We start from the raw sequence: 25,582 nt of genomic DNA on the forward strand, positions 1-25,582 counted from the left end.
GTGAGTGTGTCTGTGTGAGCATGAGAGTGTGTGCCAGGGGCCCCCCTCCCTCCGAGTTCCAGGGTTGTCCCCCCCTCCCTCCCTCCCTCAGAGTTCCAGGGTTGTTATCCCCCCCCCCCCCTCAGAGTTCCAGGGTTGTCCCCTCCCTGCCTCCCTCCGAGTTTGAGTCCCCTCCCTCCCCTGCATTCATCCATATGCAGGCAACGTCCTCTGTGCCCTGCCCCCGCCATCCAACCTTGTGCAGCATCTCTCCCCTGCCCCCTCCACCTCCCTCCGAGTTCCAGGCTCCCCTCCCTCCCTCCCCCTCCCTCCAAGTTCCAGGTTCCCCTCCCCCCTCCCTCCAAGTTCCAGTGTCCCCCTCCCTCCTTCCCATTTCCAGGGTCCCCTCCCTCTGTCCCTCTCTCCCAGTTCCAGGGTCCCATGGAACTGGGAGGGAGGGGGGAACGGAGAACGTTGGAGGAGTGACGTCAGCAGGTGGTTACAATCCCAGTGACACACATTGGAACGTTGGAGGAGTGATGTCAGCAGGTGGTTACGATCCCAGTGAGACACATTGGAATGTTGGAGGATCAAATTATTATATTAGATATATATATATATATCAGGGCTGCACATTTAACGTGTTTTTAATATGATTAACGCATAAGTTTAACTTGCGTTAATGATTTTAATGCGTTAATCGTATTACGATCCTTGCCCTATGCCCTCTCTCCATTTCTCCCTTTGTCCTTCTCTCCTGCTTCTGCCTTGCCTCCTCACCAGCCTGTCTCATTCTGCCCACGCACGCTCTGGTATCTCCCTCCGTATCTACTGTCTGCAGCATGCAGCACTAGACACATGCTGCTTTTCTCGATCCAGAAGCCCTCCCTCTGTAGCTTCAGCCTCTTCTGGCAGAACTTCCTGTTTCCTGTCAGCGGGACACTACAGAGGGGAGGGTTCCTGGCTCGAGAGAAGCAGCATGCATCTGGTGCTGCAGACAGTAAAAGCAAGCAGGGAGAGTTGGGGAGAGTCAGATGCCTGAGTGCAGGGGGATAGGAGACCACAGAGAGATGCGGACCTGCAGGAGAAAACTGAGAGACTGTTGGGGGGGGGGGGGGGAGCGCGAGTGCCAGAGTGCAGGCAACGGGGATGAAGATGCACCCAGGCCAGGCAAAGATGCCAGGAGCTGATATAGGGAATGGGATAAACAAACAAGGGGTATGGTGCCCATAGAGGAGAAGGGAAGAGATGGTGCCCTTGGAGGGGAGGGGAGCAGAAGGAGGAGTGGCCTAGTGGTTAGGGTGGTGGACTTTGGTCCTGAGGAACTGAGTTCGATTCCCACTTCAGGCACAGGCAGCTCCTTGTGACTCTGGGCAAGTCACTTAACCCTCCATTGCCCCAGGTACAAATAAGTACCTGTATACAATATGTAAGCCACATTGAGCCTGCCATGAGTGGGAAAGCGCGGGGTAGAAATGTAACAAAAAAAAAAAAAAGGGGAAAAAAGAAGAGTGTACTGGCTGCGTGCTTTTAGCTTTTCTATTCTTACCACGGAAATAATTAGGCAGGAATCAGAAAGAGAATATGTCTTTTATTACTCACCAGAACAGGATCAGATATCAGTAACAAATTGTGGAAAATAATAACAAACTTACAACATCTAACATCAGTAGCTTTGGTAATTATAAAAAGTCAGGCTACATAAAAAGAACAGCTGAAAAGAGGAGGAGGAAGGAAAGTTTATTCCTCACTGTCATACAAAGATCACAGAGCTGAGTGAGAGAAGAGAAGGAGGAAGAAAGAGAGAGTGAATGAAAGATTCTTAGCTGCAAAGAATTAGTTCTTACACCTCCCACGGGAAATAGGCTGTGGCAAGGATCAGGGGCATAGCCACGGGCGGGCCTGGGCCCACCCAATTTGGGGTCAGGCCCGCCCAGCAGCAGCACAGCGATTCGGTCGCAGGCTCCGGTCCCCATCATCGTCCCTTCCCCCGTGGCGTGCCGTAACTTTCACCCCATCTTCCCTCACCCTTGCAGGCCCGCCCAGCAGCGATTCCGATCGCACGCAGCTTCTTCGGCTCGCACACGCTGCCTGCCGGCTGCCGCTCAAATCTCCTTGCAGCTACCAAGCAGCAGCGCTAACCCAGAAACCTCTCCTCTGAGCTTCCGGGTTAGCGCTGCTGCTTAGTAGCTGCAAGGAGATTTGAGCGGCAGCCGGCAGGCAGCGTGTGCGAGCCGAAGAAGCTGCGTGCGATCGGAATCGCTGCTGGGCGGGCCGGTGAGGGTGAGGGAAGATGGGGTGAAAGTTACGGCATGCCACGGGGGAAGGGATGATGGGGAAAAGATGTTGGATGGGGGAGGGAAGACCGGGACAGCAGCTGCACAGGGGGGGAGGGAAGAAGATGGAAGGAAAGATGCTGCATAGGGAGGAGGGAAGATGGAATGATGAGGCATGGTGAGTGGAGGAGAAGCTGCATGGGGAAGAAGGGAGAGATCCAGTAAAGGGGTGGAGGGGTCAGGAAGGGAGAAGTCTTGGCTGCATATGAGGTGGAGAAGAGGGAGACATGCTGCATAGAGAGGAGTTAGGTGGTGAGAGGGGGAGAAATGTTAAACATAGGGGTGGAGAGGAGGGCAAAATGGTGGGCATAGGGGTGGAGGGAAGGGAGAAATGTTAGACATGCTGGTAGAGGGGAGGAAGGTAGATATGCTGTATGGGAAGGGGAGAGAGATGTTGGACAGTGGGAATGAGAGGGGGAGATAGACATGGGGGTGGATGAGAGGGAGGGAGAGGTACACAGTAGGTGGTGAGGGGGGGAAATGCTGGGCCATGGGGGAGAGGACTACTACTATTACTATTTAACAGGAATGAAGAGAGAAGGGGCAGGAAAATATAAGGCTACCATGGTGGGGAGGGGATCAGATGCTGGTTAGAAGGGTGGAGGGAGAAGATGGGAATGGTGGAACCCTGTGCGAGAGGGCAGGAAATGAATGAGAGATAGTGATTACAGAGGTTAGAAATATGGTAACGGGAAGTAGATTAAAGATAAAAAGAGAAAGTAGAGATGAGGAGGAGTAAGATGGGGAATGGGAGAGCAAGAAAGTAGAGGTGGGGAATGGGAGAGCTAGTGGGTGAAAGAAGAAGATAGAAATTTGATAGGTAGTTGAAAAGTAAAAAGGAGACAAAGAAGGGTGAGAGAGGCAGAAAAGAGCTACAAAGGAATGATCAACATGTCAGAGGCAGGAATAGTGAGGGAACAGACAGGAGAGAGGAGAAAAGACAAATGGACTACAGCCGCTTGAAGAAGAATTAGCAGACGGCAGAGAGGAAAGCAGAAAAGAGAAATTGGAACCAGCAAGATGGAAAAATAAAATGTCCAGACAACAAATGTAGAAACAAAGCATTTTATTTTGAATGTTTTAAATGGAATATGTTAGCTTTTGGAAATGTGCATAGGAAATGTCTTTGTATTGTGTTCTGTAGAAAAGGAAATGCATGTTTTATGTCTCCAGTGTTGCAGTAATGCTGTTTAACTTCTTGGGGTTCCTTTTCAATTTTTGTCTAAATATTTTTATTTCTAATTTGTGATCCCTTGTTCTGTATTTGGTGAGGTTCTGTTGGTGTGATAGTAATGGCAGGTTGGAAATTGGAAGGGAGGCAAAGAGGAGAGGGAATCGGGGAGGGGAGCCCGCCTTTATTTTCAGACCTGGGCCCAAGCAGGTCTAACACCAGTCCTAACCCTTGCTGTATAGCTGGTGAGGATTCCCAGACATCCCCAGCTTAAGGACCTCCTCCAAAGGCAGCCAGAACTCCCTTCTACCAAGCTCTGGTAACAGCATCCTTGAGCCATCGACAGCTAAGCATGTGTGGGGTGCTGGCATCAGTGGCTTAGGGTCATTGCTGCTGCCTGCCAAGCTTGGTAAAAGAGAGTTCTGGCCACCTTCAGAGAAAGTCTTCAGCTGACTGAGCTTGAGGATCCTCATTAGCTAAAGTATTTATATTTTGAGGTGGAGGTAGGGCGGAGCAGAGAAAATTTTGTGCCTACCCACTTTGGGCTCAGGCTCACCCAAAACTGGCTGGCTGGGAAGGATATGAAACTTCTCTTTCCAGCCGGGCTATTTCAGAGTCTCTTTAGATGAGCAGTTACTTATATACCCTTCCCATCACAAAGGACCACCTCGTATATCATCCAGTCAGCAATCCTGCAAGTACATAGGAGACCTGTGATAGGGCCCTTAGGGTCCTTGCCACACCTCTGTTCAGTAAATTATATTTGTAACAAACAGTTGGGATGTCATGACAAAGGGGGTCTTGCCAGTTTGTAACAAGACAGTTGGTTGGGATGTCATGGCAATGGTCTTGTCAGTTTGTGGTCAGGCTGAAATTCCTGTCTTCCCACTATCAGTGGAAACTCACAGAAACACACAGAAATAAGGAGACCCAAAAGAAAAGACCAGAAAATTCCAGAACAAGAGGAGATTGTGTCCATAGAGGGAGGGGATGGGAGAAGAGAGGAGATTGTGCCCATTGAGGGGAAGGAAAGAAAGAAGAGAGGAGATGGTGCTCATGGAGGGGAGGGGAAGGGAAGAGAATAGATGAAATCTAGACATTTCATGAGGAAGAACAATGGAAGAAAGTTGAACTTGAAAGATGAATATAAGGCAGGATGTGAAGAAGAGAGAAAAGAAGTAATGAATGGGTAGGATGCCCTGGAAACAGAGTTCAGATCACATACAGAAGGAAACAGAAGCAGGGAACAAGTTATTTATTGCATTTGTATCCCACCTCTTTGCATGCCCAATGTGGCTTACAATATATCATGGATAGTGGAAATAAAAAGGAGAATTGACATTTAGTGTTACAGAAGTATTTTGGGTTGCATAGTAATGGAAAACATGATAATGATATAATGTAAGGCATTCTTAACATTATTAGATATATGTGGGGATTTCACATGTTTTGGTCTTTGTGATTAGAAAACTGAAATCACCAGGCAACAAAGGAAAGAAAAAATGATTTTATTTTCAGTTTAATAATTGAAATATGTCAGTTTTGAGAATTTACTTCTGCTGTCTACATTTTGCACTGTTCAGGAAGAAATGAGAGAGAGATCCTTTATGCAATTTAATTGTGCGATTTGAAAATTTAACAATGTGCAGCCCTAATATATAGATAGATAATTTTATATCCCTGTGTATATGAGCACAAATGGGAGAAAATACTACTTTAATTAATCAGCAGCTCCCACACTCAGTATATAAACTAGACTTCTTTTAAATTTCATGCTACCAAGCAAATAAAAGGGTACAGGGATCTTTCTGGTTATGTTTATATTCTCACCACCCACAGAGTGATACAGAAGTCCAAATTGGGCATTTCTGCTCTTGGTCCCCTCTGTGTGAAGTGGTTGGGTCTTTCGCACTGTCGTATCATATTTGCCACCATGCAGTGCCCTGGGTAATTTTTTTTTTAACAGCATGTATAGTGTCCCAGATTGAAGAAATTAGTACAAGGCTGACATTCTCTCAATTGATCCAAAGGAACAGGTTGATGGTGAATCTGAGAATGCAGAAAGTGGGAAGATTGTCGATGGAGAGGCAGATGAGGGAGATGCCGATGCCACAGAAGCAAAAAGGAAGCAAAAGCAGGACGAGGAGGTAAAAGCACCTTTTATTGCGTAACACTTAAAAAAATATTTCTCCTTAAAAAAAAAAATATATATATATATATATAAACAATAATCGCAGCTGCTATCTTTGTTCTACATAACCTACATTGTACTGAATGTTTACAATTTTAGAACATTGTCATGTCTAGCCACCCGCCTGGGGCTACCCCGCAGCCACTTAGAGGGTCTATCCCCAGCACAACTGAGGTCCGCCTGCACCTGCCGCTTGTGCTCTACATTAGCACCCACCGACTGGGTCCAAATTGCCTGGGGCTACCCCAAGGATAAGGTCTGTCATGAAACGCCTAGCCACCCGCCTGGGGCTACTCTATTTAGAGGGTCTATCCACAGCACAACTCAGGTCTGCCTGCACCTGCCGCTTGTGCTCTACACTAGCACCTTCCTCCCACCGACTGGGTCCCAACTGCCTCTGGATGAGTCTGCCCCTCCCAGTGGTACCACAGTTCCCCGAAAGCACTCACATACCCAACACACAAACCACCAGGTTTCTTAGTCAGTCCAGACAAGCAAGGCAATAAACTAAAATGTTTATCGTCATGAAAAAAAAAAAAAATTAGAACAATGAACAGAAAAGGTGCAATCAGCGAACGGTAACAGGTAACTGAAATATGGATCAATTTAACACTAACAAAACATTTGTTTACTATCTAAATAGTACCTGGGGAGGTCAGGACATATAGATGCTCACAAGTTATCAAATATAACATTTCACAGGGCCTCAGTAAAGAGATCCTTCTCTCTTTTCTCTCTGGCTAAGACTGGAGAAAAAACCAGTACATTCTAGATGAATTTGAGCTCCTGGGCCAATCAGAGCCCAGAACAACAAGTTTTAAAAATAGCTGGCCACATCACTGCAGGCTACCTCTTTATCTTTGTTAATTAAAGAGGGAACAGTCATTTCTTTGTATCAGCTTTAAACATAAACATGCTCCACCTGCTGACCAAACTAGAGAAATACATTTAAAGAAATAATACAGTTTTACAGACTTAAAACCCACTCTTTGTCACCAAACATACTCAAGATTTTCGCATTAAAGCAAAAATAACGTAAAAGGACACTTTTTTATATAGAAATTAAATGTTAATAGGCCAGATAATATCACTATATACAGACAGTTTTCTCCTTCACTCCCACTCATTTGCCAGTCACCTGAAAGAACCGTGGGTATGTGAAATTATTACCGTATTGCAGCTTTGTCATTTTTACAAAAGAGTTTTCCTCCTTTGTGCATGTGTGTGGGAGAAATATCTAGTAGATCAAGTCTTACAGTGTTTTTAAATAAAGAATTCCATCTGCTAAAAGCCTTGGGGGGGGGGGGGGAGGGGGGACATGGTTCCAACAAATGTGTTTCTTGAGTCTGTTTAAGAATTAAATAAAAAGAGGAAGGAACCACGTTAGTACATGCAGAGAGACAAACAGCTATATTGAAAAAAAAAATCCAAACTTTGGGCCTGAAATGAAAAAAGCAAAACAAAACTGGTCTCTTAATTTATGTGCCCTATTTTCAGCTGAAAATTCAACTTTTTGCCTAGATTTTTGAGCCTTGTGGTAAAAATCAGTGCTAAGCTCCTTGGGGTTTTTTTTTTTCTTCTCTGCCCTAAATCTGCTCTATTGCTACCTCATTTTTCATTCTTTCAATTTGAGTTTAGTGAAATTTTGAGTATAAATTTAGGCACATTCTAGTAAATGTTTGAAAATCAGGTCCTTTTATATTTATTCATTTCATTTCAAAAAATATACAAGTGAACACTTGCTTTGGAAATATATATCTCAAAGTAGTAACATTCCATTCCATATCATCATGCTGATCAATCCATAGACTGGTGGGTTGTGTCCATCTACCAGCAGGTGGAGATAGAGAGCAAAATTTTGCCTCCCTATATGTGGTCATGTGCTGCCGGAAACTCCTCAGTATGTTCTCTATCTCAGCAGGTGGTGGTCACACACAGCAGCAGCTCTGGCTAGGTCTCCAAGCCTAATTTTTAGGTTTTGTTGAGTACCTGGGGTTGAGGGCTCTTCTTGAGCAAGTGCAAACCTGGTGGCGCCAGGTCCCTCCTTTTCTCCCCCCTCCCGCTGGCTCCGTTGAAAAAAAAAAAAAAAAATTTTGGACGTCCTTAAGGGCGTTTATTTCAACGTTTATTTCAACGTTTATTGCAGCTACTCACTGGGACACCAGTTCGTTATAGCTCGGAGCGAGAAGCAGGTAATTTTTACCTTTTTGTAGCGGGCAGGGGGTTCCCCGATCGGTCTCCACGTGGCCTATGGCGTCGGAGGGCGAGGGCGCGAAGAATCGCTCCCCGGACCGCGTGTGCGCTTCTAGCAGGGATGCGGGGGTCTTAAAGTCTGATTCGCCCTTGTTGGGTGTCAGTTTGGAGGCCGGTCAGTGTTCCGGTTCTTCCTCCGGTGCGGCAGTTTTTCCCGCCATAAACGCCCATCCCCCGCTGCTCACCTCCGCCATCTTGGCCGGCCACTCTGCTCGGACGGCTTCTTCTTGGGCCCCCCTTGAGGTGGGAGACGTTAATTCTATGGCCGCCCTTAATTTGGGCGACGGCAAAAAAGCGGCCAAAGTTAAGCGCCGTTCTTCCCGCGTGGCTCCTTCGCGGAGTGTCGCGCCCATACGCCATTTTGGATGCGCAGCATGTTTCTTCCCCGCTCTTGCGAGCGCCGGTTGAGGGTGCGTCTAGGACTGTGGCCCAGGCTGCTGAAGTGCACAGTCTGGGGGGTTTCTCCCCCGAGTTCATTTTGCTGCTGCATCAGGCCTTCCTTATGCAAAACGCTGCCCCTGCTCCCTTGTCCAATAAAGGGGTTGAGGCCCCCGGAAGTAAACACCCTCGGGTGGATTTCCAGGCCTTAGAGGACCCTGTCTCCTCTGATGTAGATGAGGGCAGCGTATCTGGGTTCTCCCAACGGTCCTTTGGGGATTCCTTGGAGGAGACGGATTCCCGCTCGGATGGAGTGGATGACCCCTCTGCAGCGCGGATTTTTCGCTCAGAGGACTTGCCCAACCTGTTAGTGCAGGCCATGAGCATTTTGAAGATTTCCTCTCCGGAGGACGTCTCTCCCTCAGCCCCTGTTGGCTCTGCCATTATGCTGGGGACGAAGCGCCCGCCTAGAACCTTCCACGTGCATGATGCCAAGCGCACCTTAATTTCGGCTCAATGGGATGTCCCGGAAGCGAGCCTCAAAGTGGCTAGGGCTATGTCCCGCCTCTATCCTCTGCCTGAAAGTGAACGGGAGGCCTTTCTTTGGCCTACCGTGGATTCTTTAATCACTGCGGTGACTAAGAAAACGGCGTTGCCGGTGGAAGGTGGCACAGCCCTAAAGGACGCCCAAGACAGAAGATTGGAGGCGGCCTTAAGGTCGTCCTTCGAGGCGGCTGCTTTAAGTTTGCAGGCCTCAGTTTGCGGCTCCTATGTGGCCAGGGCGTGCCTAACGATTGTGCAACGGGCTTCCCCCTCGGATCCTTCCTTGAGGGCTGATTGGCCGGCCCTGGAATCGGGCGACTGGTTGATCCGAGCCCCCTCTTTTGCAGAGTGCGGCAAAGCTGTGGACCGGGTGATTGCTCTTTTGAGCTCCCTGGGGTGGATCATCAACTGGGAGAAAAGCCAGCTGCACCCGACTCAGTCCCTGGAATATCTGGGAGTTCGATTCGACACCCAAGTGGGCAGAGTGTTCCTGCCAGACAATCGGATTGTCAAGCTTCAGGCTCAGGTGGACTAGTTCCTAGTAGCCTCTCCTCTTCGGGCTTGGGACTATGTGCAGCTGTTGGGCTCTATGACGGCCACGATGGAAGTAGTGCCCTGGGCCAGGGCTCATATGAGACCACTACAACACTCTCTGCTGCAGCGCTGGACTTCAGTGTCTGAGGATTATGCTGTGTGCCTTCCCTTGGACCCAGCAGTGCGCAAGGCGCTGAGCTGGTGGCTGAAGACAGACAAGTTGTCTGCAGGAATGCCTCTTGTGACCCCGGAGTGGATTGTCGTCACGATGGATGCCTCTTTGATGGGCTGGGGAGCCCACTGCTTGGGAAGGACTACGCAGGGGCTCTGGTCTCCTGCAGAGGCAAAGTGGTCTATCAACCTCCTGGAACTCAGAGCCATTCGGTTGGCGCTTTTGGAGTTCCTCCCGGTACTGGCGTTGAAGCCAGTACGGGTCCTGTTGGACAATGCCACGGCTGTGGCCTATGTCAACCACCAGGGAGGTACCAAGAGGGCCCCTCTAGCCAAGGAGGCCATGAATCTATGCCAGTGGGCGGAAGCGAACCTGGAACAGCTGTCAGCGGCCCACATTGCCGGAGTCATGAATGTCAAGGCGGACTTTCTCAGTCGCCATACCTTGGATCCCGGAGAGTGGCAGTTATCGGCTCAGGCGTTCTTGGACATCACGAAGCGCTGGGGCCAGCCGAGCCTAGATCTGATGGCGTCATCGGCCAATTGCCAAGTGCCGCGCTTTTTCAGCAGAGAACGGGACCCTCGATCCCTGGGAGTAGATGCTCTTCTCCAACAGTGGCCGACACAGGAGCTTCTCTCTGTGTTCCCGCCCTGGCCCATGTTGGGCAGGGTGCTAGACCGGGTGGCAAAGCATCCGGGCTGGATAATCCTGGTGGGTCTGGACTGGCCCAGACGTCCCTGGTATGCGGACTTGATCAGGCTCTCAGTGGACGACCCTCTGCAACTGCCAGTGGAGCAGGGCCTGTTGCATCAGGGTCCCGTGGTGATGGAGGATCCCTCCCCCTTTGGTCTTATGGCCTGGCTATTGAGCGGCAGCGTCTGAGGAAGAAGGGCTTCTCAGACAAGGTCATCGCCACTATGCTGAGAGCGAGGAAGCGCTCTACTTCTACTGCTTACGCCAGGGTTTGGCGTACCTTTGCAGCGTGGTGTGAATCAGGCTCACTTTCTCCCTTCACTGCTCCAATCTCTTCAGTGTTGGCGTTCCTGCAAGAAGGTCTGGAGAAAGGCCTGTCGCTCAGTTCCCTTAAAGTCCAGGTAGCGGCTCTGGCTTGCTTCAGGGGCCGTCTGAAGGGTGCTTCCCTGGCTTCGCAGCCAGATGTGGTACGTTTTCTCAAGGGAGTTAATCACCTGCGCCCTCCTCTGCATTCAGTGGTGCCTGCGTGGAATCTCAACCTGGTGCTAAGAGCCTTGCAGAAGCCGTCTTTTGAACCCTTGTCGAGGGCATCTCTGAAAGACCTGACGTTGAAAGCAGTCTTTTTGATGGCTATCACTTCAGCCAGAAGAGTTTCCGAGCTCCAGGCCCTATAATGTCGAGAGCCTTTTCTGCAGTTCACTGAGGCAGGAGTGACTATTCGCACAGTGCCTTCCTTCCTGCCCAAGATTGTTTCTCGCTTCCATGTGAATCAGCAGCTCTGTCTCCCATCCTTTCGTAGGGAGGACTACCCAGAGGAGTACTCTGCTCTCAAATATCTAGATGTGAGACGAGTCATCATCAGATACTTGGAAGTGACCAATCTTTCCGGAAGTCGGATCATCTGTTTGTCCTGTTTGCAGGTCCTCGTAAGGGTCTGCAGGCTGCTAAGCCTACAGTGGCAAGATGGGTCAAGGAAGCCATTGCAGCAGCTTATGTGGCCGCGGGGAAGGTGCCGCCTATCCGGCTGAAGGCTCACTCCACTAGAGCTCAGGCGGCCTCGATGGCAGAGGCCGGGTCCGTCTCCTTGGAAGAGATTTGCAAGGCGGCAACTTGGGCATCGGCCCATACCTTCTCCAGGCATTACCGCTTGACTGTGGCTGCTCGGGCGGAGGCCCGGTTTGGAGCTTCAGTGTTGCGGTCAGGGATTTCAATGTCCCACCCTGGGTGAGTACTGCTTCGGTACATCCCACCAGTCTATGGATTGATCAGCATGATGATATGGAAGGTAAAATTATGTATCATACCTGATAATTTTCTTTCCATTAATCATAGCTGATCAATCCATAGCCCCTCCCAGATATCTGTACTGTTTATATTCTGGTTGCATTTCAGATTCAAGTTTAGTCTTCAGTTCCTGTTCAGGAGGACTTTGTGTTCAAGTTTTTTCACTTGGATTCTTCAAGAGTTGAGACGAGTTTGTGTTACAGTGAGCTGCTGCATTCCTCTCCCCTCCGTTTTACGGGGCTGGATTGAGACCTAAATTCTGCCGGCGCTCCCTCCCGCTTCGTGCGGCTGTAGGGCAGCTTTGTACCCCTCCCGCTTCGGCGGTGTTAGGGTCAGTCAGCTCCTCCCACGGTTGCGGTTGCAGGATAAGCCAGATCCCCCCGCATCGGCGGGGTGGTGTCCCTTCCCCGCTCCGCGGGGATGAGCTGGACGGATTCCCCTCCCCCACTTGTGTGGGGATGAGCTGGGTTAATTCCCCTCCCCCGTTTCGGTGGTGGTGAGCTGGGCAGAGTGTCCCTTTGTGGGTGTAATTCTCTAAGTGCTGAGTCCTGCCGATGGAGCTTTGATATCGACATACTGAGGAGTTTCTGGCAGCACATGACCACATATAGGGAGGCAAAAGTTTTGCTCTCTATCTCCACCTGCTGGTAGATGGACACAACCCACCAGTCTATGGATTGATCAGCTATGATTAATGGAAAGAAAATTATCAGGTATGATACATAATTTTACCTTTATAGTCTGAACAGTAGCTTTCCATCCCTGAAGAAGTGATCACTTGTCCACTTAACTCTCCAAGTCTACTTTGATAATGGTTCATGGATTCTTCCTAAATCCTGTTTGTTCAATATCATGGTCCATTCAGCCTCCAAAGATTGGAACTATGACAGGGTGCCTGTTCGCATTAGCTGCAGGGGCATTCCTATGGGAAAAGGAAAGAGCACACACACATTCAGTTTCCAAATGCACCTGTGAGGTTTTTAACCTCTCCTGCCAACCACACAGTCGCTTTTAACACACTTGCTAGTTTTAAAGAGTAAACGAAGGCAGTTTCTCTGTAAAATTAGGATTAGTTACATGCATTAAAACCATCCACTTATTTTACAACCACCAGAGCTATATGAAAATTGTCGTTACCTGCCTTCCCATTACCCCCAGTGTGTGCTTCATTGGTTGGCTCAGTTTACATACATTCTGAATCTATTGCAGTTTCAATTTTGCTCTCTAAGTATACCTTTCTTCCTTCTCTTTCTGTATGTAGATTGATTATGAGAACGAGGAAGACGAGGATGAAGAGAGTGAGGAAAGCACAGAGGAGCGTGAGGAAGAGGAGCCATCCTCCCTTTTTAATAAAAGCTCCTCAAATGCTGAGCAGGAAATGGAGAGTTCTCTTTCAGTCACTGAAGAGAGTCTTCCACCTGCTCCCTCAGCTGCTCGCTCAGAAAGAAGGAAAAGCGGCTCCCAGACAGCAGGAGTGAGTGAGCAGAGGATTAACGCTGTGCTGGACAGTCACCAAGCGGTGGAACACTATGCATATGACACAGAGGAAGGCCTGTGGTGTGAGGTAAGGCAGCAGGCCTAATCTTTAGCTGCGCATTCCTATTGTATTTTATGGTTTCATATTCTAAGACTCAGGAACAGTACCCATGCAGAAACATCTGGCAAAGAAAATGTGTCACGGGAGCCTTTAAGTATGACCAAAATGTATTGGCTTTAAAATTATTTGTTAGCATTGTCCTCTACTGTGTTTTCATTTGGACAGGCTTTGCCTACAAAGATGATTGGGCTATAAAATGATTGTATCCTAGTTAGAGAGTAAGAAAAAGGAGTCTTTGTTTACTGATTTCAGCCCAAGCTTTATTCCTTACTCTTCTTGCCTCTTGCACTGTCCTCTGTCCAGGTTTTGAATTAGTTTGTTTGTGGCCCAAGATTTTGTTCTAGGTTAGAGCACCAAGAACAGTCTTGAGACGCAGCTTTGCTGTTATGTAAGAGTGGAGAATTGCAAGGGGCATAGGGGGTAATTCTTTGCAGGCGATGGGATGCTGTGCGTTAAGCACAAGTTCTGTATTGGCAGTCACATGTCTAATTGCCCTTATAGAATACTAGTGTAAGAGGGCGTTTATATGGTATAAAAGGAGCAGATCACACAGGAAAAAGGTCCTTTGAGAAATACTTTATTCATGTGAGATCTATAAATAGGCCGACACTGGCAGTGTTTCACCCCACACAAGGGCTGCGTCAGGGGCTAAAGTAACCAAGCGGTGTTTACAATCCACTTCAACTCCTTGGTAAAAAGCAGTCTTCTGTGACAATAGAAGGCAACCAGCATCACGTTTCAGTAGTGCAACTGGCATCATTACATGAATAAAGTATTTCTCGAAGGACCTTTTCCTGTGTGATCTGCTCCTTTCATAGCGCTGTTCTAGATCTTGCGGATCACTTGCCCTGCTGTTTCCTTAGAGGGCATTTATGTTCTAACATTTAGACACGGCTGCTTACAACATGTCAGTGGTTGCTGCGAATGTCTGTGCCAAAATGCTACAGTTGCAAGCGTAACTGTTGGTATTTTATAGCGTTAGCGCATATGTGCTGGGCATACCTTTGACCTGCTCATGCCCCTCCCATAACCACAGCCCCAGCTCCTTATAGTTACAGGCCGAAGAATTTGCATTCTAAGGGTATAGAATACTGTCTAAGTGCAGTTAACACACATAATTGCAAATTAACACCATTATAACAAATAATTGGTTTAGTGCCCAGTAGCAGCTCATTTGTTAATTAAGCTATGCACATATTTGTAGGTAACCAGTGCATGCAATTTTACACACCAAGTCCTGGACTCTATGTGTGGCACTTTGACTTGAGTGCGCAAATTTGGTTGCAACTTAATTGAATAATGAGCCAATCAGTGCCAATAATTGGGCAATAGCAAGCAATTATTGGCACTACGGTTGATAATTAGAATTAGGGGGATCTGTACTTAATTTCTGTGTGGAGATTTACACCAAGCTAAGCACCTAACTTTAAGCATGGTTTATAGAATAGGGCTAAGCTGTATTTATTTGGCGCCATTTATAGAATCTAGTCATAAGCGTAAAACTGGGGTTGAAGATTATAGAATGAGAGGGGTAGTGTGCTCTATATTTTGCTGCTCTCTGCCTCTTCCCGTTTTTTTTTTTTGTAAATTAGTTTATTTAATCTCTTGGATCCTTCTGGGGTAATTTTGTACATCTCTCACCAGTTGGATCCAGCCTTTGATGACTGCTTCATGTTGCTTTGTGCCCTATGGAGCTGCCGTATGGTTCCATTTTCTGCTGGTGAAAGGTGGCCGGCCTCCTCCTGTTGCTTGCCTTACTAGTTTTCATATGGTTGACACCAAAAGTTTTCTTTGGTACGAATATGGAGCAGTTTCAGGTTCACTGTCACTATCCACCCGGCTTGCCTTTTCCCTTTCTTTTCCCCTTTTCCTAATCCCTCCCCCCTGCCGTCAAGTCCTCGTTTGATTGCCTTGGTTTGATTGCTTATTTACTTTCCTATTGCACTGATGTAGTTCCTTTCCAACTATTTTGTTTTTAAATTATAAACTGCTCAGTTCTGCGAGTCAGCTTGGGCAGCATATCAAGTTTTAATAAACTATAATTGGCATTCCTGTGGCAAGAATTGTTAGATTGAAATCTTATAACAACAAAATGCAGTACAGGTTTTTGTTTTTCTGGGAACATGACTGATCTGTTTCTTCCAGATCACACTGAAGCTGCCACTGATGAAGGTGTACTTCGATATCTCTTCCCTCGTGACCTTCCTTGCACAAAACACCATAATTCATGAGACAAGAGGGATCACACGCTGTCTCTTAAATGAAGCGACAAACAAGCACGGAGAAAAGGAGCTTGTTCTGAACACAGAAGGCATAAACCTCCCTGAGCTTTTCAAATATGCAGATGTATGTATTCGTTCCTGCACAGCATATTTATGTCATTTTACCGTTTTGTAAATATTTAAGAAAAAACAGTATCCAGGTGAGGGGTAATTATATAGTGGTGCACTTATAAAAATTCTCAGAAGGCACCTATTTTATAAAGTCAACCTAGATGCTTATGTGCTTTTATAAAATAAGGCTAAAGTGGCTAGGGCTCTTCAGCTTGGAGAAAAGACGGCTATGGGGAGATATGATAGAGGTCTCTAAAATAATGAGTGGTGTGGAACTGGTAGACGTGAATTGCTTGTTCACTCTTTCCAAAAATTCTAGAACTAGGGGGCACGCAATGAAGCTACAAAGTAGTAAATTTTAAAACAAATCTGAGAAAATACGCTCAACATGTAGTTAAAACTCTTCGTCAGATCGGAAATAAGCAAATGTTGGTAGATGACAGTATATATAAGTGAAACATCAAAGCATTTCAGTGGCAGTCTAACAGGATGGGGGTGGATAGGTGAGAGACAGGGAGATATGCATGGAGACAGGAGGTTGACAAACAAAGCAGTACATTTTTATGGTTTATAATGGGCTAGAAAACCCAGATCTTTAAGTCCTGTCTGGTGGGTGTCAAATATTTAATCATTCTGACTTCAAAGGTCTTATATTCCTGTATTGTTTTATGTTTCAACGTTTTTATTGATGATTCCACATAAGAAACAATCAACAGATTCCATTTACATGAAATTGAGAACAAAACCAGAACATCTGAATCTGAACAAAATAATACTCTCATCATCAAAGTTTGAACCTTTTCTCCCTCCCCAGCCCCATCCCATACCTCTCCCCCCACCCTCCTACTCAAGGTTACAGACACTCCTACAGGCTAATTCTCCAGTAGATTTCCCTATTCACAAAACATTGAGAACAAGACTTCTACTCCTTGCAAGCAAACAAAGTTTATGACACAACAATATCCCGTCAGCATTGAGATCCCCAAATGAGCCAGGACAATCCAACACCAGCAGGCGTGCCATACCGACGATCCTGCAAGACATTAAGGAAGAAAGAAAAGGCAACACCCGTCTCCAAAAACATTGTACAACCCTACATTCGCAAAATGCATGATAAAATGTATTATCTGACAGTTTACATTGCAAACATGTGGGCGCAGTAATCCCTCCTGCTCTGAACAATTGAACTTGGGTAAAATACGCTGTATGTATTACTCTATATGCACATTCTGTATACCCCGGCCCACTTATTAGTCTGGGAATACTTTTAAGATGCGATACAATATCCCAGGAAAATAGTTCAATCTCCGTCTCAGCTGAGCAAGCTCCTCTCCAGGTACCAAAACCCATAATTTCTTCTGAATGGTCGAAATAGTTGGAGCCTCATCTGAAAACTCATTAAAAAACGCAATAATCTTCCCTCCTAACTTAGATTTTAACGCCTCTTTATCTAGGAATTGAATGGTAATGATGGATAGGAAGCAGAGAGTAGGATTGAATGGTCAGTATTCTCAGTGGAGAAGGGTAGTTAATGGGGTCCCTCAGGGGCCTGTGCTGGAACCGCTGCTTTTTAACATATTTATAAATGACCTGAAGATGAGTTTGTATATAGCCATCGCTGATTGAGACCAAGGTGTCCAAAAAATTGACACTTTCTGGGGAGTAGTCAATTTTGAATCTGATTGTAGGATGGTATGTATTGAAGGAATTGTAAAATTTTTTCAGAGTTTCTTCCTCTTCAGTCCAATTCATAAAAATGTCATCGATGTACCAGTAGTATTTTAGGGGGTTGGTCTGGTATGTATTCAGAAATCTCTTCCAGCTCAGCCATAAAGAGGTTGGCATATTGGGGTGCTGTCCTGGTGCCCATCACAGTGCCCATTATTTGTAGATAGATATCATTGTTAAAGCGGAAGTAGTTGTGAGTTAAAATAAATTTGATTAATTTTGTAATAGTTTCTGGTGAGTATTGATGGTCCAGTGTGGATGTTTTTAGGAGTCTCCCACATGCAGCTATGCCATCCGCATGGGGAATGTTGCTGTATAGTGATTCTACATCCATCGTGACCAGAAGGGTGTTTGGTGGTAATTGCTTGATATGTTTCAATTTATTCAGAAAGTCTGTGGTGTCTTGTATGAAGCTGTTTTGTTTTATGCACGAGAGGTTTCAGAATTCCCTCTATGAGTCCAGATATTTCCTCCGTGAGTGTGCCAATACCCAATATGACTGGTCTGCCAGGGTTTCCAGGTTTGTGGATTTTGGGTAGCATGTAGAATGTGCACACAGAAGGCTGGTTTGGTATGAGTTTCTTCAGATGTGGCTGTACTTGTTTAGGAAATGTTCTGATAAGGTCTTTCAGCTACTTTGTATAATCCTGTGTGGGGTCCTCAGTTAGTTTCGTGTAGTATGTATTGTCTGAGAGCTGTCTGTGCCCTTCTTCAGTGTATTTTTGTGTGTCCATAATTACCACTGCACCTCCTTTGTCTGCGGGTTTTATGATAATTCGTTCGTTAGCTTGTAGAGTTCTTATGGCCACTCTTTCTGGTGGAGTAAGATTGTACATAATTTTCTTTTGTTTGCTGGAAAGTTGTGATTTTACCCTATGTTTGAAGCTTTCTATATAGTTGGCCAGCTTATAGTTTTGTCCATCCTGTGGGATGAAATGTTCTTTTGTTTAAAACTGTATTCCGGTCTGTTGGGGGTCCCTTTATTGTGAAAATGTGCCTTCAGGCGCAGTTTTCTAAAAACAACTCTTCTAGGTCCAAGTATAATTGGGTTTCTTCCAGCTTGTTGGATGGGCAAAATGAAAGTCCTTTGGAGAGTACAGAGACTTCATGCTGTGATAATTGATGGTTCGAGAGGTTTACTATCCCCATTTGATCTGCATCTCCAAAAGTGTGATCAGTGTTTCTTGGTTTGTTTGGGCTCTGATTTTCACATACTTCAGATGTGTATCCAAGTGTCTCCAAGGTGTCTGGGAATGTTGGTTTTGCAGAGCTGTTTCTCTCTCTCTGATTCTGCAGAAGAGAAGACAGCTTTATTTCTTTTTTGCGGATAGCGATGTATTGTTTTTCTCCTTGGATATTATGCTTAAGTTGGCTTATACGGTGTGGATGTAGTTCCTCCATGTTCCTCATGATTTCATCCCTTTGGGTTTGTATTATTTTCTTCTTCTTGTAGAGTTGATGTATAAGTTCATTTCTTAGTTTCTGACTAGTGAGTCTGCAGAGTTTCTCTGCATAGTCAGAATTGTAAGTAGTAGCCAAAGGATTTTTGATCCTCAGTCTTTTAGGAATGATGTCATTCTTCTTGCAGATTGTCAGAAAGTAAAGATGACTGTTCACTTTTGTTTCTTTTTACATAAGTTTGTTCATTTGCTTTTTCATGCGGCTGTATGCGGTATCTTCCATCTTGAGTAAAGAGGTGTGGTAGCCGTGTTAGTCCCCTTTTAAAGGTAATCATCAATAGAAATAAAACAAAACATGGAAAAGAAAATAAGATGATACCTCTGATGTTTTAAGAACATAAGGATTGTGCTGGTTTTGTAATTAAGCAGTTGGGGCCCTTTGCTTTCCTCTGTATGAGTACAGCTAGCACACAGATTAGTGGAAATAGTGCCTGTGAGACTGGCAACCATGAGCAGTAATGATTTAAAAGTTCTAGTATGAAAGCATTTCCTTCTCATGAATAAGATAATCTTCTTTGCTACTTCCATTTAATAGTGTAGTTTATTTATTCAGTGCTGTTTTTCATCCTTTGTTCTAGAAGTGTTTTATTTTGGTCTATGTGTGTGTGTGTGTCTGTCCAGCCAGACTAATCTGTCATGACAGGGTGTGATAATGATTCGGGACTAACTGGGATGGGAGATTCAGTAATCTCGGTTAATTCATATTTAAATCAGATTTCCTTAGCATGTTTCAAATGGAGAGCTCTGGAATGAGGGGACATATGACAAAGTTAAGAGGGAATAGGCTTAGGAGTAACCTAAGGAAGTATTATTTCACAGAAAGGTGGTGGAGGCCTGGAATGGCCTCCCGGTGGAGGTGGTGGAGTCGAGGACTGTTCCAGAATTTATAAAGGCATGGGATAAGCATGTGGGATCGCTTAGGAACAGGAAGAATTAGGGGCTACAGAGGATAGGCAGACTGGATGGGTCATATGGCCTTTATCTGCCATCATGTTTCTATGTTTCTAGATAAAGTAGCAGGGAGTTTTTGGCTGTACAACATAAGAGAGAAAATTGATAAGTGAAAAGAATGAAGTAATGTCTTTTATGAAAAGGCTTTGTGTAGAAACATCATATAAGCAGCAGCATGATTAGTGAATGTTTGAGACCGTCTCAGCCAATACTTTTGTATAAACAGAACTGTACTCCTGTGAGAAAATTTATTTTTAATTCTGTATGCTCTATTGGTAAGTTAATAAATTGCTTTTAGTGTCAGGGTGTTTTGGACCAGATATCCCAGGGAGAGGGGGATGTTAGAGGGCCCGACGTAGGGGGTGGGGGCCAGGGCTCATCGGGCCAGCAGGGAATTTTTATGGGTGTAGTGAGGGGAGTCCAGGTTTTCTGTTTTTAAATGTCTTCCTGTCTGTGCATGAACTGAGGGCAGCTTATGCACTGACGAGAAGGGAGACATATTACTTGCAAACTACTGCAGATTATCATGAAGTTAGTGATTATGATGTTTGTCTGTCTGCCTGTACACCCCTTTTAACACCGTAGTAATCTACATACTGTATACTGCATCAGGAATAAAATATTTTGTTTAGCGCACTGTTCTAACACACAGCTTGTTTCATTGGTCCCTAAGTGGTTCTTTCAGGAGAAATGGGGGCAGCGCAAATGTCAGTCTACAATACAAACAAAGCAGAGGCGTAGCCAGACAACAGATTTTGGGTGGGCCTAGGCAAGAATTGGGTGGGCACCAAGTGTTCTCACCCACCCCCCCCCCCCCCCACCACCAAAAAAAAAAAAAGAATTATCTCAGCTGGTGGGAAAACGCTTCTTTCCACCTTGGCAGCAGGCATGCACTGAAAACTGAGTATGCGCAGGTGCCAGTGTTGTGGAGAGTAACATTTTCGTTACCATCAGGGGGGAATCTTCAGTTGGCGGAGCTTGGGATCCCCACCAGTTACCACTAAACATGTGCTACTATTGGGTGGGCCTGAGCCATAAATGGGTGGGCCAGGGCTAAGTTTTTTTAGAAATGATGGCATAATCAGTATTTCATGAACCACTCAAATCATCTCCTCTAGTAGGAGGGAAACTAAAACTTTTGTAGAAAGTCCTGACCTTTGGAAAAATTTAGTATTAAGGATAATAAACCAAGGATATTGGCTACATTACTCTGAAGCCACATATGTCCTCAACAACCTGTGCAGAAGACATGGATTGGATTATGTTCTCTTTGTGGTTACCATCCTCAAAACATCACAGGCCATGATGTAGGCCTTTTAGAATAATGCAAAAAAGATAGGAATTTTTCAGGTTTTTTCTTTCTTTTTTTTTTTTTTGCAGTACTTCAATGATATATGTAACCATGCAGAACATTTTCTGTAACAAATATCTAGAGCAGTGTTTCCCCAAGTTCAGTCCTGGAGTACCCCTTGCCAGTCAGGTTTTCAGGATATCCACAATGAATATGCATAAACTTGATTTGCATACACTGCCTCCATTATATGCAAATCTCTTTCATGTATATTCATTGTGGTTATCCTGAAAACCTGATCTAGAGCAGTGGTTCTCAAACTTGTCCTGGGGGATCACAGCCAGTTGTTTTTCAGTATATCCCTAATGAATATGCATTTTATATACCAATTGAGTTACTTAATTTCAATCTGATTACAACTATATCAACTTACCAAAGTAATCACTTTTAAAGTTTTGCTGTATCAATCTACTTTATTAAACCTTTATATTTAGATTACAAATCCAATCATTTAAAGCTTCCTATATCCTAGCCTCATTCATGCTTGCATTCAGGGTGTGGCAGGAGTATCGACTCTTACCTCCAGCGGGAGGAGAGTGTTAAATGAAGGAGAGGAGACTCGAGGAGAGAGACTGGAAGATATATGGAAGAACGAAAAGATTTACACGTAATTGATCAGAATTGGCATTGACTTTTATTATAAATTGGGAACGGTGAGGCACAATTTAAGAACACGTTGATGGAAAAATAAGAAGGCACTTTGTTGGCATTTATGGATTATCGTCATATGGTGAAAAACAGAAACAAAGAAGAACAGAAGTGCCAGGGTTAAGAAATAATTGGCCTTTTATCGCTGGCAGTTGATGAGAAACATGTATTTAATTGAAGACAGCCAGGATGATGCTGTATATGAAGAGTAGTCATTATTTCTTAGAAGTCCTGCAATGTGTACTTTATGTGCAACAACCTAGTACGATTAGAATTATAGGAGTGAATGCAAATATGAATGAGGCTAAGATGTAGGAAGTTTTAAATGATTGGATTTGTAATCTAAATATAAAGGTTTAATAAAGTAGCTTGATACAGCAAAACGTTAAAAGTTATTACTTTGGTAAGTTAATGAATATGCATGAGAGATTTGCATGCCTACTCCCTCCATTTTAGGCAAATCTCTCGTACATATTCATTAGATATCCTGAAAACCTGACTGGCTGGTAGTCCCCCGGACAGGTTTGAGAACCACAGATCTAGAGTAAAAAGCCTTTTTGATTTCAGGTTTTGGAAAATACTTCCCAGCTCTCTCTTAAGTAGAGAAGTGTGGTAGCCGTGTTAGTCCACTCTTAAAGGTTACAGTGGCGTAGGAAGGGCGGGGCGGTGGGGGCAGTCCGCCCCAGGTGTCAGCGGGTGGGGGGGGGGGTGCTCCGGACAGCCCTCGTCTCTTGCCTTCACCCTTCGTTTTTTTTTTAATCCATTGCAGCGACGCAGGCGTCGGCAGGCCTTCCCTCGTTGTGTCCCGCCCTCTTCTGAGGTAACTTCCTATTTCCTCGAGGGCAGGACACAACGAGGGAAGGCCCGCCGATGCCAGCAAGGTGATTTTCTCTCTTCACAGCACACGCAGGGCAGACGCGAAGCGCTACCTGCGTCGCTGCAGTGGATTTTTAAAAAACGAAGGGTGATGGCAGGAGACGAGGGCTCTGTCGGCTCTCCACGAGGGGGGACGGGACCGGTTCGGGGGGGGGGGGTCAGATGGGAGAGCGGGAGCTCAGAGGGGAGAAGGGGTGGGGGAGCTCAGAGGGGAGAAGGGGAGTGCTCAGATGGGAGAAGGGGTGGGGGTGTTCAGAGGGGAGAAGGGGATTGGGGAGGGTGGGGGAGCCCAGATGGGTGCTCAGAGGGGAGAAGGGGATTTGGGGAAGGTGGGGGAGCCCAGATGGGTGCTCAGAGGGGAGAAGGGGATTGGGGAAGGTGGGGGAGCCCAGATGGGTGCTCAGAGGGGAGAAGGGAATTGAGGAGGGTGGGGGAGCCCAGATGGGTGCTCAGAGGGGAGAAGGGGATTGGGAAGGGGTGGGGGAGCCCAGAGGGGAGAAGGGGATTGGGGAGGGAGGGTGGGGGAGCCCAGAGGGGTGCTCAGATGGGTGCTCAGAGGGGAGAAGGGGATTGGGGAGGCTGGGGGAGCCCAGATGAGTGCTCGGAGGGGAGAAGGGAATTGGGAAGGGGTGGGGGAGCTCAGAGGGGTGCTCAGAGGGAAGAAGGGGATTGGGGAGGGGTGGGCGTGCTCAGAGGGGAGAAGGGGTCTGAAGCTGGAACTGGGGTCTGATAAGGGGCAGGAAGGAAAATTGGTCCGTGCCCTGGGGAGGTGGGAGAATGGGTCTGGGGCTGAAAAGGGGGGATACAAGGCATATGGTGGATGAAGGGGGCTGAAAAGGGGATAGGGAGAAGTGGCTTGGGGCTGAAGCTCTGGACTAATGGAAGAAAAGGGCTGGGGACTGGTGGGATAGTGGGGCTGAAAAGGGGGGCAGGTGGAAGATGTGGGCTGGGGCTGGAACTAGGGGCAGGTGGAATAAGGGGGCTGGAACTGGAGGCTGAAAAGAGGGGGCAGAGAGAGAGGGGACAGACCCTGGATGGAAGGGGGGAGTGTGAGGGAGGGCAGACCCTGGATGGATGGGAGAGGGAGGGCAGACGGATTGAAGGGGCAGAGAGAAAGGGCAGATGGTGGGTGGAAGGGGGAGAGAGAAAGAGGGCAGGCTGGGGCAAATGATGGATGGAAGGGGCAGAGATAGAGGGCAGATGTTGATGGACGGGAGAGAGAGAGATGGCAGACTGGGGCAGATGGTGGATGGAAGGGGCAGAAATAGAGGGCAGATGTGGATGGAAGGGAGAGAGAGGGCAGACAGTGGATGGAAGGGGCAGAGAGAGAGGGCAGACACTGGATGGAAGGGACATTAGAGAGGGCAGACACTGGATGGCAGAGAGAGAGAGAGAGAGAGCGAAGACAGATGCTGGATGGAAGGAAGACTGAAAAGAAGATGAGGAAAGCAGAAACCAGAGACAACAAACTGTAAATAAAATACATATTTTTATTTTTTTGCTTTAACATGTAAATAAGGTAATCTTTTTATTGGACTAATTTTAATACATTTTGACTTAACTTTCAGAGAACAAAACCCCCTTCCTCAGGTCAGGATAGGATACTGTAACAGCACTATACTGTATTTGACCTGAGGAAGGAGATTTTGGCCTCTGGAAGCTAAATGTATTAGTCCAATAAAATGGTATTTTATTTTCTGTATTTGTTTTATTTCTATTTGTTAATTTGTAAAGTGGTGATTGGTATTTGTTAGTTTTTTCAAATTTACATCTGCTGTCTTTATATTTTGCACAGTACTAGGGGACATTTTCTGTTTCTGTGGTGTTGCATTGTATGCAGAGTCTGGCATCGGGGGTTCAGTTTAATTTTTGTCTAAATAGAAAGTTTATTATTACTTATTCTATAGTGGATTAGGGTGTATCTGTGTTTGTGAAAAAGACATGGCTTTCGGTTGACATTGACTGTGCAGGATCGACGATCTGTACTAATCTGTCTGTTTTCGTTTTACAATAGGTGAATTGATATTCTAGTGTTCACTGTAGTGTTTAAGATGCTTTCCTTTTCCTTGTGTGACTCGTACAAATTACTGCTTATGGTATGGTATAATTGCTCTATATATAGGTCCTGAGTGTTTTGTATTCTCAGTATGCCTAGTACTGGATTTGGGAGGGGGGTGTTAAAAAATGACCGACCCCGGGTGTCAACTACCCTAGCTACACCACTGAAAGGTTATCAATAGAAATCAAACAAAATAAAACATGGAAAAGAAAATAAGATGATACCTTTTTTGTGGGACATAACTTAATACATTTCTTGATTAGCTTTCGAAGGTTGCCCTTCTTCGTCAGATCGGAAATAAGCAAATGTGTTAGTTGATAGTATATATAAGTGAAGCTTCAAAGCATTTCAATGACAGTCTAGCAAGGTGGGGGTGGGTAGGAGGTATGCATGGGTACATCAAAGCATTTCATTTCATTGATAGTCTAACAGGATGGGTGTGGGTAGTTGAGAGGAGAGTGATAAACAGAGAAATACAACTTTATGGTTTATAATGGGCTAGAAAACCCAGATCCTTGTTAAGTCCTGTCTGTTGGGTGTCAAAATATTCAATCATTCTGACTTCAAAGGTCTTACGTTCCTGTATTGTTTTAAAGTTACCTTTCAGGATTCTTACTGTGAAATCACTGGTGCAGTGTCCTGGTCCTGTAAAGTGTTGGAATCTCTTGTAAGCGAGATTCTTTTTGATACAGCAGGACACTGTTGTTGGCTCTGTAAGGAGTCAGGGTTGAAACGATCCATGCAGCCGTGCTTCCTTTCTGGATGCTAAGCAAAACTGACTGATGTGATGTCTTCAGTTAACCCCAGAAAAGACCTTAATTTTATAAACAGAAAGAAAACAAGAGCTTTGCTGTAGCTGTAACATTCTTTTCTTGTTCACCAGATTCTGGACCTGAGGCGACTTTATTCAAATGACATTCATGCAATGGCTCGGACTTATGGCATAGAGGCAGCCCTGAGAGTGATAGAAAAGGAAATCAAAGATGTGTTTGCTGTGTATGGTAAGGTAACACTTTAGGTCTTGGGGTTCGTTTATACAGCCTGA

The 25,582-nt window shown here is 45.8% G+C and overlaps 1 protein-coding gene across 1 annotated transcript in view; it reads left to right on the plus strand.

Moving 5' to 3' along the window:
• The window catches only part of POLR1A (RNA polymerase I subunit A), a 267,806-nt gene that overhangs the window by 187,076 nt on the left and 55,148 nt on the right, over positions 1-25,582 (plus strand). Inside the window, exons 29-32 of the mRNA XM_030191063.1 lie at positions 5,517-5,633; positions 12,796-13,098; positions 15,277-15,477; positions 25,421-25,538. Coding sequence (XP_030046923.1) covers positions 5,517-5,633; positions 12,796-13,098; positions 15,277-15,477; positions 25,421-25,538 — 739 coding nt within the window. The remainder of the gene's footprint in view (positions 1-5,516; positions 5,634-12,795; positions 13,099-15,276; positions 15,478-25,420; positions 25,539-25,582) is intronic.

This window comes from Microcaecilia unicolor, chromosome 2, assembly GCF_901765095.1.
Source record: "Microcaecilia unicolor chromosome 2, aMicUni1.1, whole genome shotgun sequence".
In the NCBI taxonomy this organism is placed as follows: domain Eukaryota; kingdom Metazoa; phylum Chordata; class Amphibia; order Gymnophiona; family Siphonopidae; genus Microcaecilia; species Microcaecilia unicolor.